The 11,820-nt window shown below is 53.1% G+C and overlaps 1 protein-coding gene across 20 annotated transcripts in view; it reads right to left on the reverse strand.

Annotated features, from left to right (window-relative positions):
* MSI2 (musashi RNA binding protein 2) overlaps positions 1-11,820 on the reverse strand; it is a 419,652-nt gene that overhangs the window by 104,733 nt on the left and 303,099 nt on the right. For all 20 annotated transcript variants that reach the window (XR_008311763.1, XR_008311764.1, XM_053274690.1 and 17 more), the window contains one exon: positions 441-555. Coding sequence is in view for 18 of the 20 variants with exons in the window: in XM_053274690.1 (XP_053130665.1) it covers positions 441-555 (115 nt within the window). In the remaining 2 variants the exon portion in view is untranslated. The remainder of the gene's footprint in view (positions 1-440; positions 556-11,820) is intronic.

An 11,820-nucleotide genomic window follows, 5' to 3' on the forward strand; every position in this document is an offset into this window, starting at 1 on the left:
AAAGTTTTAGAGCTCTCCCGCCCTATATTTTAGATCGTGTAGTGGTGAGAGTGCTGGACTAGGACCGGGGAGACCCGAGTTCAAATCCCCATTCAGCCATGAAACTAGCTGGGTGACCCTGGGCCAGTCACTTCTCTCAGCCTAACCTACTTCACAGGGTTGTTGTGAAAGAGAAACTCAAGGATGTAGGACACCGCTCTGGGCTCCTTGGAGGAAGAGTGGGATGTAAATATAAACATAATAATAATAATTGTGTTCAGTGGTTCTTGCGTTTTGAGAGTGTGAACTGCCCAGAACCCAGCGTATGGAGCACTCCAGAAATGTGCTCAGCAGATAAATGAGTGTCTGAAGCCACCCAAACTTGGCCTCCAACTCTTGGGACAGGGACACAAAAACCCAGAGGACCTGCGTGCCAATGTCCCCGCTGTGCTCACACTTACCCAACATCCCCATGCCTAGCATAAAAGCGTCCATGGTATACGGCAATCCGCGAGCCCTTCCTCTCGTCCCTGGCGGGAACATCACTTCTTTCGGCTGTGCTTTCTTACACTCCACCTATTAAGCAGAAACATGGACAAATGAGATGCAAATGAATTCATGCAAAATGTCAAACACTGAACTGATCTGGTTAGGTGGGGGTGTGTGTGCAGCGGGGGGGGGGTGAGTGGGAGAGCAGAATTATTTTTAGCTGGGCTGCGCTCTCAAATGTGAACTTTAAAAATAGGCCAGCTGCGGAACGTGGGTTGCAGAGGGCAAATATGTGTAACATGACTTCGGATGGCGCACCGTGTGACCCAGCTCGGGACGAAAGAAGACGATACCATCGCCATAACTCGGGGGGGGGGACTCAAACCTGCGCCGCCCCCCAGGTAGTGGTGGACTACAACTCCCAGCGTCCCCAGCCACAAGGGCTGGGGATGATGGGAGTTGTAGTCCGACACCACCCGAGGGCCCTGGTCTGAGAACCCCGGCCATAACTGATAGGGAAGACAGCGCTGATGTTTAGGGCATCTCCAAGAGATGGTTTCCCTTTGTGCAGTGAACGTACGGATATTGCTTTTCTGTCTAGCCACATTGAGGCCGCTTTCCACCCTCATAGGAACATAGGCAGCTGCCGTATACTGAGTCAGACGCTTGTTCTATCAAGCTCAGTACTGTCATCACAGACTGGCAGCGGCTTCTCCCAGGTTGCAGGCAGGAGTCTCTCTCCCAGCCCGATCTCGTTGGAGATGCTGCCAAGGAAGGAGCTTGGAGCCTAGTTGCTCCTACAAGATCGGCTCCATCCCTTCAAGGGGGAATCTCTTCCAGTGCTCACACTTCTAGTCTCCCTTTCATATGCAAGCCAGGGCGGACCCTGCTTAGCTAAGGGGACAAGTCATGCTTGCGACCACAAGGCCAGCTCTCCTCTCACGCTTCTGTTGTATAGAGACTGCAATTTTCCAGCACTCCTTATCAGTGTTTCCTCTAAGGTGTGCAGACATGCGCGTGCGCACAAGTTTTCCTTTTAATGTCCGCTCCGTTATTTTTAGATCCCACTCAGATTTTAATCAGGAAGGTTTGCACATGCCCACACACTGCCTTGATGCCGCCGCCCTGAACAAAACTCCTTCTGCACACAGGTGAGGGGAAAAATGGGAGAACCCTGCTCTTCATATGATTATATCTACGACTGCTGCTGCTACAGATATGTATATACCGCTTTTCAACCAAGTTCTCAAAGCAGTTTACATAGAACCCCTGCTAACGAAGCAAAGAGGCATCTTTCAAAGTGGCAGTTCTCTTTATATTTAGCAGGAGGAGAGAAATCTGGCCCTCTCCAGCAGCAGGGGACAAGTCCGGCTTGCGACCACAAGGCCAGCTTTCCTCTCCTTAAAAGATCTCAAGTACAGAGCCAGGAAAGATCTTAGGGAATATAGGAAGCTGCCATCTACTGAGTCAGACCCTTGGTCCACCTAGCTCAGGATTGTCTTCACAGACTGGCAGCAGCTTCTCCCAGGTTGCAGGCAGGAGTCTCTCTCAGCCCTCTCTTGGAGATGCTGCCAGGGAGGGAAGTGGGAACCTAGATGCTCTTCCCAGAGCAGCCCCATTATCCCCTGAGGGGGAATCTCTCCCAGTGCTCACACTTCTAGTCTCCCTTTCATATGCAAACCAGGGCGGACCCTGCTTAGCTAAGGGGACAAGTCATGCTTGCGACCACAAGACCAGCTCTCCTCTCCTAAAAAGGTCTCAAGTACAGAGCCAGGAAAGATCTTAGGGAATATAGGAAGCTGCCATCTACTGAGTCAGACCCTTGGTCCACCTAGCTCAGTCTTGTCTTCCCAGACTGGCAGCAGCTTCTCCCAGGTTGCAGGCAGGAGTCTCTCTCAGCCCTCTCTTGGAGATGCTGCCAGGGAGGGAAGTGGGAACCTAGATGCTCTTCCCAGAGCGGCCCCATTATCCCCTGAGGGGGAATCTCTTCCAGTGCTGCTCACACTTCTAGTCTCCCCTTCAAATGCAACCAGGGTAGACCCTGCTTAGCTAACGGGACAAGTCATGCTTGCTCCCACAAGACCTGCTCTCTTCTCCTAAAAAGATCTCAAGTACAGAGCCAGGAAAGATCTGAGGGAATATAGGAAGCTGCCATCTACTGAGTCAGACCCTTGGTCCACCTCGCTCAGTATTGACTTCGCAGGCTGGCAGCAGCGGCTTCTCCCAGGTTGCAGGCAGGAGTCTCTCTCCCAGCCCTCTCTCGTTGGAGATGCTGCCAGGGAGGGAACTGGGAACCTTCTGCACACAAGCAGGCCGACGCTCTTCCACTGAGCTATGGCCTCATCCCTTCAAGGGAATATGCCCTCACAGGGATTCACCCACCCAGATGTGGGCTCTGCTTGGCAAAGGGGCCAATTCCTGCCCGTTACCACCGGACCTGCTCCCGTCCCTGGATAATAAACACTCTTGTGGTTCTCAGCCCTGGGCAAACCCCACGGGACCCCAAGCAGGGCACCGCCTGTCCCCCCTCCCCACGGCCAGGGCTCCGTTATGCTTTGAGCTCCACGCACGGGAATGGCTGCTTGTGTGGATCCGGCCACCGGAGCGAGCCGGGAAAGGTGGGCGTTCTCCAGAGGTGCAGAAACAGGCAATTACGGGAGACAGAGCCAGGAACGCAAGGTAACGCCGCTAACTGGCTCCATTTCTAATAGCCCGATCAGTAACCACGCTCCCATTGTCTTATGGAAACCAACCGCCTGTTCCTAAGCAACCTGATCAGCGAAAATTTCAGGTTTGCACAATTTTCATTTAGGTAACGTAAAGGTTAACTGACTGTAAATGGGAGTATTTTAAACAAAACCACCCACTCGCTCCCCGACACACACACACACCCCGAGCATGCTGCAAAAACTGCACAGCATCTCTTATTTATTCCGCGCCCGGGACTCCACAGCGCCGGCACGCTTCAATCCTGCCAGCAAACTTGTCACAACACCGGCTTCTCAGAAACCGATACGCCAGCGGCCTGGGCGTGTCGGAACGAAACGGCTCTGAGAGGGCCAGGATTTGTCGACGAAACCTGCCGGTGAGGCTGATGCTAGTGGGCAAAAAGGAGGCAAACCTGGAGGGAACGGGGGAGTTTGCCGGGCCAGAGGGTCCCATGGCAAGGTGGGGAGAGGAGGTGAGCCTCCCCACTCCTCAAACCCAGTTTTTAAAAGCGGTGTCCTCCCAGCGGAGATTCGGGCATTTACGAAAACGCCTTCTTGGCTATGAGCCTATCGAGATCGTCCACAGATGCCCGTCTGCAGTTGCCACCGGCCCATCTGGTGGCTACTCAGGGACAGGCCTCCTCTGTTGCCGCCCCCACCCACCCCGAGACTCTGGGATGCCCTCCCTGCTGAAATAAGAGCCTCCCCATCTCTGACCCACTGGGGGGGAAAGACCCTCCAGAGACACTTACAGGTGAAACTCGGAAAATGAGAATATCATGCCAAAGTACATTAATTTCAGTCATGCAAATTAAAAGGTGAAACTGATCTATGAGACAGACGCATTACATGCAAAGCGAGAGAAGTCCAGCCTTAATTTGCTATAACTGTGATGATCATGGCGTACAGCTCATGAAAACCCCAAATCCACAATCCCAGAAAATTAGAATATTCCATGGAACCAAGAAGACAAGGATTGTCGAATAGAACAATACCGGACCTCTGAAAAGTATACAGTGTACTGTGCTTGACTGGCCAGCAAACCCGCCTGACCTGACCCCATAGAGAATCTATGGGGCATTGCCGAGAGAAGGATGAGAGACATGAGACCAAACAATGCAGAAGAGCTGAAGGCTGCTAATGAAGCATCCTGGTCTTCCATAACACCTCCTCAGTGCCACAGGCTGAGAGCATCCATGCCACGCCGCATGGAGGCAGGAATTGCTGCCAAAGGGGCCCCAACCAAGGACTGAATACATATGCATGCTTCTACTTTTCGGAGGTCCGATATTGTTCTATTCTACAATCCTTGTCTTCTTGGTTCCATGTCATATTCTAATTTTCTGGGATTGTGGATTTGGGGTTCTCAGGAGCTGTACGCCATGATCATCACAATTATAACAAATTAAGGCTTGACTTATTTCGCTTTGCATGTAATGCGTCTGTCTCATAGATCAGTTTCACCTTTAAGTTGCATTACTGAAATTAATGGACTTTTGCACAATATTCTAATTTTCCAAGTTTCACCTGTATGTTCTGTTTGTTGTAAGTCGCCCAGAGAAGTGAGTTTGGGGCGATATGCCAACATACAAAACAAATAAGTCGATGCATAAATGTTTGTTTATGCATCGACTTATTTGTTTTGTATGTTGGCATACCGCCCCAAACTCACTTCTCTGGGCGACTTACAACAAACAGAACATAAAAGTAGAAGTTAACTTTATCTGTGCAGTCTTCAGGATGGGGTTGGGCGTCTCTAAAGATGGGCACCCGTCTCCAGCGGACTCTTGAAAGCACCCCTGGAGATTTTCAGGGCTGCATATTGTGGCCAGGATCTCTGTGCCCCTCTAAGGTTGCCACCTCTAATCACGCAGTCTCTAGGAATCAGCAATCTATTTCCAGGTGACTCTTGAAAGCAATTGTGGAGATTTTCATGCCACAGATATCGAGGGCGGGGTGGGGTTGGATTTCCAGAAATGTCAGTCAACGGCGGCAACTCGACTCCTGCAGTGACTGGTATTTGGAGATAGATTGCCTCTGAGCATGGAAGCTCCATCCAGTTCTCATGGCCGGGGACAGACCCCCGTCATGACAGGGGGATGGGTTCGTGCAGGAAAGATTTGACAGCCACAGAGATGCAGGGCTCAAAGCACCTTGGGCTTGAAGAGACCCAGATTCAAATCCTCTCTGTAGCTCACCCTCTCAGTCCAACCCAACTCGCACAGGGCCACTGAGAAGTGAAAAAGAAGGAAATCCTGCAAGCAGCCTTGAGCCCCTTGGCAGAACTGTGGGGTGTAAATGAATAAGACTATATAAATAAAATAAATGAACACCTCTGCTCACTGAGCAAAGAGGTGCATTTTTAAAGTGGTGATTCTCTTACATTTAGCAGTGGGGGAGCAACTGGCCATCTCCATCCCCAGCACAGCATCCCTTCGGTGGCTGTTGCCTGTATCTGCCTTATGTTTCTTTCTAGACTGTCAGACCTTTGGGGTTAGCGGGGGGCCATTTTTCTCGGTAATTTATTTTTCTATGTAAACCATTTTGTGAACTTGGGTAAAAAAAAGCGGCATATAAATATTCATAGTACTAGTAGTTTGTAGTAAAAAGCATCAGAGCAAAAGCACTCCCAGCCACTGGGGTCCTCTCTGGAGCCCATAAACCAAACTGCCCACCCCCAAATCCCTTTCCCTTTTATGGTTTCAAAGCAGAGTATTGCCTAGGAGCCATCCAAATCCATCTCCCTTCATCAAACCCCATACGGGAACGATACGACAAGAGAACGATACGGGGACGATACGGGAACGAACACCATACGGGAACGATACGCTCAGCTCCGAGCGACACAAGGTGGCACCCTCCTTGCTGCTGGCAGGGGGCAGGGTTATCCGATACACCTCTTTCGACCTGCTGCTGGCATCCGAAAGGCAAGCCGTGTCGAGCATCTTTGCAGAGCGTGCGGTCACAGGGGCGAGCTCAGAGTTTTAGGTTTGGGTTTTTAAAAAACCAGGATGCTCTAATCACCTTAAGAGAGGGCCGCCTTCTGCACCCTCCTCACCGCACGTTTTGACTCGGATGTCAACCACCCCGAGCCATTTTTGGAAGGGCAGTATATGAACCGGATAAATTAAATTAAATAATAAATAACGGCCGCAACCGAGCGCTGGCCAGAGGCGGCGATTCTCTCAGCGTGTCCGAGCCTGGATGGATCACATGTTAAGAAGAGCACGTGATTCAACACTCCCCCCCCCTCACAGATTCCAAAGCACTTTAATAAGGCAAGGGTGTGCGTCATGAGCGGCACTTTTAGTGGAGCGGAGGCAGCGAAGCGGGCAGGGACTTGTGGGTGGCAGGACGGAAAAGCAGCTCCCCCAACTGGCCTTCTCTTTCCAAGGAATGTTGGGGCCGGGCATCTGCTTTGCATGCAGAAGCTCCCAGGTTCAAGCAGGGATGGTGAGCTTTGCTAAGCAGGGTCCACCCCGGTTGCATACGAATGGGAGACTTGATGTGTGTGCACTGTCAGATCTTCCCCTCCGGGGATGGAGCTGCTCTGAGAAGAGCATCTAGGCTCCCAAGTTCCCTCCCTGGCAGCATTTCCAAGGACGAGATAGGGCTGGGAGAGAGACTCCTGCCTGCAACCTGGGAAAAGCCGCTGCCAGTCTGTGAAGCCAATACTGAGCTAGGTGGACCAAGGGTCTGACTCAGTAGAGGGCAGCTTCCTATATTCCCTAAGATCTTTCCTGGCTCTGTACTTGAGATCTTTTTAGGAGAGGAGAGCTGGTCTTGTGGTAGCAAGCGTGCCTTGTCCCCTTAGCTAAGCAGGGTCCGCCCTGGTTTGCATTTGGATGGGAGACTAGAAGTGTGAGCACTGGAAGAGATTCCCCCTCAGGGGATGGAGCCGATCTGGGAAGAGCTGAAGGTTCCCAGTCCCCTCCCTGGCAGCATCTCCAACAAGATAGGGCTGGGAGAGAGAGACTCCTGCCTGCAACCTTGGAGAAGCCGCTGCCAGTCTGGGTAGACAATACTGAGCTAGACAGACCAATGGTCTGACTTAGTAGCGGGCTACTGCCTATGTCCCTAGGCTGATGGGGACACACACACACACCCCGCCCCCCACGTCCAGAGGGTGTGCTGCTTGGCCTCCAACATTTCCCTGGCGGAAACAAGGGGTCCCCACTTGCCGCACCCCAGGAATGGCTACGGGGCACCCCAGTTACTCGCAAGGAGACACCACCATGCAGCCGGCGGGAGGCCATGCTAGGGACCGCTCCCTGCCTGCTGCATGGCAAGTCCTGGAGAGCCCGCCGGCATAGCCTGGATCGATCTCTGCCTGGGAGGGGCCCCGTCAGCCAGCCTGGGTGGACAGAATTGGCCCAGACCCCCGAGAAAACCTCCCGGCCTCCTCCGAAGGTGCCCCAAGCGGCAGCCCTGAGCCGAGAGAGTTCCTGCTCACAGCCCTGGTCCCTCCCGAGAGCCTACGGGCTCCTTGAGGAAGAGTCTTCTCCAAAGACGCCGAGTTGGGCAAATAAACCACAGCCCCAACCCCTGTGATCTCAGCCGGCATGCAGAAGTGCGTCAGGGACCCAGCACGTGCCGAAGGGGGGCAGGAGCATGACCGGCAAGCGGCGGGGGGGGGGACGACGACCCAAAGACCCCATTTGCAAGACCCTCGCTCTGGGCTCCCCACCACCAAGATTGTGCGCCTGTGTGTCCGTCCCTGTACTCCCCGTTCCCGAAACGCCTCCGTTCCCAGAGGAAGGTTATTTCGGAGCACCGGCTTGGCTTCCTCTCCTGCCCGCCGAGAATCCCTCTCGGCTCCCACGCAAAACGGTGGGCTCGGCTCATTCGCCGCTTGCCTGATACACCATTTGACACTCCCAGGTTTATAAATGGAGACAGAAGCAGTGCAGGGACGCTAAAATTAGCTCCTCGGCGAGGAGGAGGCTGGAAATAGGTCCACCTACCCGTTAGCCGAGTTCGGCTTCTCTCTCCCCCCCCCCCCCGCCCTCCACGGCCGCCTCCGCTTTCCCACCTTCTCCTCACACATCAGGGAGGAATAAATAACGCGCGGAGACATTGAGCGGGATTTCGGAACGAGGGGCCTCTCCTCAGAAGTCTGAACAAGGGGGTTGTTCATCTGGGGGTGGGCTCCTGCCTGCCGCCGGGCGCACACGGCGCTCTCCAGGCCGGGGCAGAGACGGTGCTGGTGCGCGGCCATCGGGGCCTGACCCCCACGTGCTGCTTCTCTTGCCGGCAGCTCTCCGGAGAGGATGAGTCAGTCCCAAGCTGGAGTGACGCCACATCTCGGCCTCTACCTCGGCAGCCACAGAAAGCCGCTTTCCGTAGGAGGAAGGGGGAGCAAGACTGCTCACCACATCCAGCTACGAAACTCTCGGAGGTGGCTTGGAAATGGACACGGGTTCCCGGAGACCCTAGCCCGACCCTGCACAGGACCGGCAACCCGGCCGACTCTGCAGGGTTGTTGTTGGGAAGAGCAAATAAAGGGGAGAACTAGACGTGCTCCCCCGAGCTCCTGGGAGGAAGAGCTGGAAGGTTCGCCAACGCTGACCTGTTCCGGGATATTTCCCCCTCAATATTTCCCCCCAATATTTCGCACATGGAGGAGGGCTGGTCTCTGGGAGGAGAGCTGGTCTGGGAGGAGAGCTGGTCTTGTGGTCGCAAGCATGACCTGTCCCCATAGTTAAGCAGGGTCTGCCCTGGTTGCATATGAATGGGAGACTTGATGTGTGAGCACCGCAAGATATTCCCCTCAGGGGATGAAGCCGCTCTGGGAAGAGCAGAAGGTTCCCAGTTCCCTCCCTGGCAGCATCTCCAACAAGATAGGGCTGGGAGAGAGACCCCTGCCTGCCACCTTGGAGAAGCCACTGCCAGTCTGTGAAGACAATACTGAGCTAGATAGACCGATGGTCTGACTCAGTATATGGCAGTTTCCTATGTTCCTATGTTCCTAGCATGACCTGGGGATGGAGGCCAATTCCTGGAGACGCCTGGCCGATCCTGGAGGGCTGTCCACCCTGCCTCCCTTGCAGGGTTGTTGTGCAGGTAAAATGAAAGGGGAAGCCTGTACATGCTCCTCTGAGCTCCTTGGAGGAGTGGTGGGAGGGCTGTCAACTCTGGCGGAAGTTTTTCCTGGAGATTTCACACACACACACACACACACACACACCACCACCACCACCACCACCACGAATATATTTTATCCAAGGTTGTTCACAATACCTAGCCCCTAACCTCTCCAGGATTGTTCCTGAACACAAGAAGTAGCCTTCTCCCGAGTCAGACTCCCTGTCCATCCAGCTCAGCACTGACTAGCAGCAGACCCCCAGCAACTGTGACGCAGGGCTCTCTCTCCCAGCCCCCCCTGGAGACGCTGCCAGGGGTGCAAAGCAAGCATTCGACTCCTGAACTCCGGCACTTCCCCATTTCAACAGTCACCCAGGGACTCGTGCCAGTTCCTGGAGACGGGCCAGCTCTGAAGCTTGTGTGGTCTCTTCCCCTCAATGCAGAAGTTCAAATCAGGGGGTGTAGGACAGCTGCCAGTGGCTGGGTGACAAGGCTCCCAATGCCACTGGAAACTGGTGCGCTGGGCAGGGAAGGGGGCCTTGTTTTCCTAGGCCAGTAAGTGTTTCATCCGCTAGCTCAGGGGCGTATCTAGGGTGGGGCAGGCAGGGCACGTGCCCCAGGCACCACTTGAAGGGGGCGCCATTTCTTAAAATTAATGTTTTTTTAAAAGGCTGCCGAAAACAAAATGGCCACCACGCACGCTCAAATGGCCTCTTTGAGGCCCTAGGCCATACCAGGCCTCACAGAGGCCATTTGACCATGTGTGGTGGCCATTTTGTTTTCAGCTGCCATTTTTTAAAAAAAATATTTTAAAAAATGGCCACCGCATATGCTTAAATGGTCCCTGTGAGGCCCTAGAGGCCAGCAGGGGGGAGGGGAAATCTTTGCAGACCCCCCCAGCCTTTAGAAGCCCCCCAAAGGGGCTACAGGTAATTTTTATTTTTTAAATTAATATAATATAAGTCACTGTACACATATTCAGATATGTGACCTTCAGACTTGTATTTTTCCGCTGATATTATGGTAAAGTTATCTGAAAGATGGGTGTCAGATGTCTGGACAGGGGGTGCAATTTCAAGGCTTGCCCTAGGCGCTATTTTCCTTAGATACGCCTCTGCGCTAGCTGGGTGTCGAAGGGGACAAGGGGCTGCCCTCAGCGGCTTCCCCGGACCCCAGAGGCCGAGGGATGCTTGTCCTCGCTGCCTCCATTTGTCCCTACGCAGATCCTAGGTGGGCACACAAGCTGGTTATGCTGCCTGCCCATCCCCTTCGTGTGGCAGTCATATCTTCCAAGAAGGGCTTCTCCGGGCACACCCACAGGAAGGGTTTCCTCGTGGCTACTGCATGTGCCAGATCAAAGAGTACGGGCATCCTTGCGGCCAAACCCCGAACCTTACTTTCAAGCAGGGCCTCTGCTGCAGCCTGCAAATTTAGTCAAGGAGGGTGTGATTTTATTTATGTTGTTATAATGCAACCCGTGCTCTCTTCCTGCAGGGGAAAATACGGTTTGCCGCCATCCAGGAACAGCCGCGAAGGGCTCCACACGTGAACGCTGGTGGAAACGGCGTCCAAGAACCACTTCCTTTGAGCGGCTGCCCTTTGGAGTCCGGCCCTGACATCTCAACACGCAGCGGCATTCAGGGAGGACTTGCTATTTTCACTCCAGATGCATATTGTGCAGAGGGGAACAATGCAAGGGATATTATTCCAGAGCCCTGGGGAAAATTAGCAAGTCAAATATTGAATCAGCCTCCAGCCTATGCTAAGGAGATTGCTTTGATCTTATCCCGCCTAAAAGCCCCATTATTGAATTTAAAGTCTGTGAACACATTTCAGACCAATATATAAAGCCGATCTGAATGCAAGTTGGAGCAGCAGAAGAGGTGGTGACGAAAGGAGGGGCAGAATATGTGAGATGGAAATATCAACAGGTTTTCTGCATCTGCCCCACCCCTCCGCGCCCCCAATTATAATCTGAGTCTACGGTGAAAAAATCCACTCTCAGGACGAAGGAAGAGAGACAGGAGAGACAGAAACTTTGCAGAAAGAGGACAATTTATGGGGTACCAAGCGAATTCTTGGTACCAGGGTGGGGAATTCTTATACTGATTTCCATTCTGTCCGCTCCTATCATCCTCACAGCAACCCTGTAAGGTAGGCTAGGCTGGCAGACGACGACTGGAGCAAGGTCGTCCAGCAAACGTTGTGGCCAATGAGGAATCGAACCCAGGTCCCTGCAACATTTACAACAACAATGACTACTACTGCTATGAATATTTATATGCCGCTTTTGGGCAAAAGTTCTCAAAGCAGTTTACATAGGGGGGGAAACAATTAATAAGCATGGATCCTGAACGCAAAGGGGCCCACAACCTAAAAGGAAATACAAGGTGGACCCTAACAACAGCCACTGGAGGGATGCTGTGCTGGGGTCGGATAGGGCCAATTGCTCTCCCCCTGCGAAAGAGAAGAGAACCACCACTTTGAAAGGTGCCTCTCTGCTCAGTTAGCAGGGGTAATTTAGGGGTGTTTCCGGGATGCAAAGCAAACTTCAAGTGAT

This window comes from Hemicordylus capensis, chromosome 12 (assembly GCF_027244095.1).
Source record: "Hemicordylus capensis ecotype Gifberg chromosome 12, rHemCap1.1.pri, whole genome shotgun sequence".
NCBI lineage: Eukaryota > Metazoa > Chordata > Lepidosauria > Squamata > Cordylidae > Hemicordylus > Hemicordylus capensis.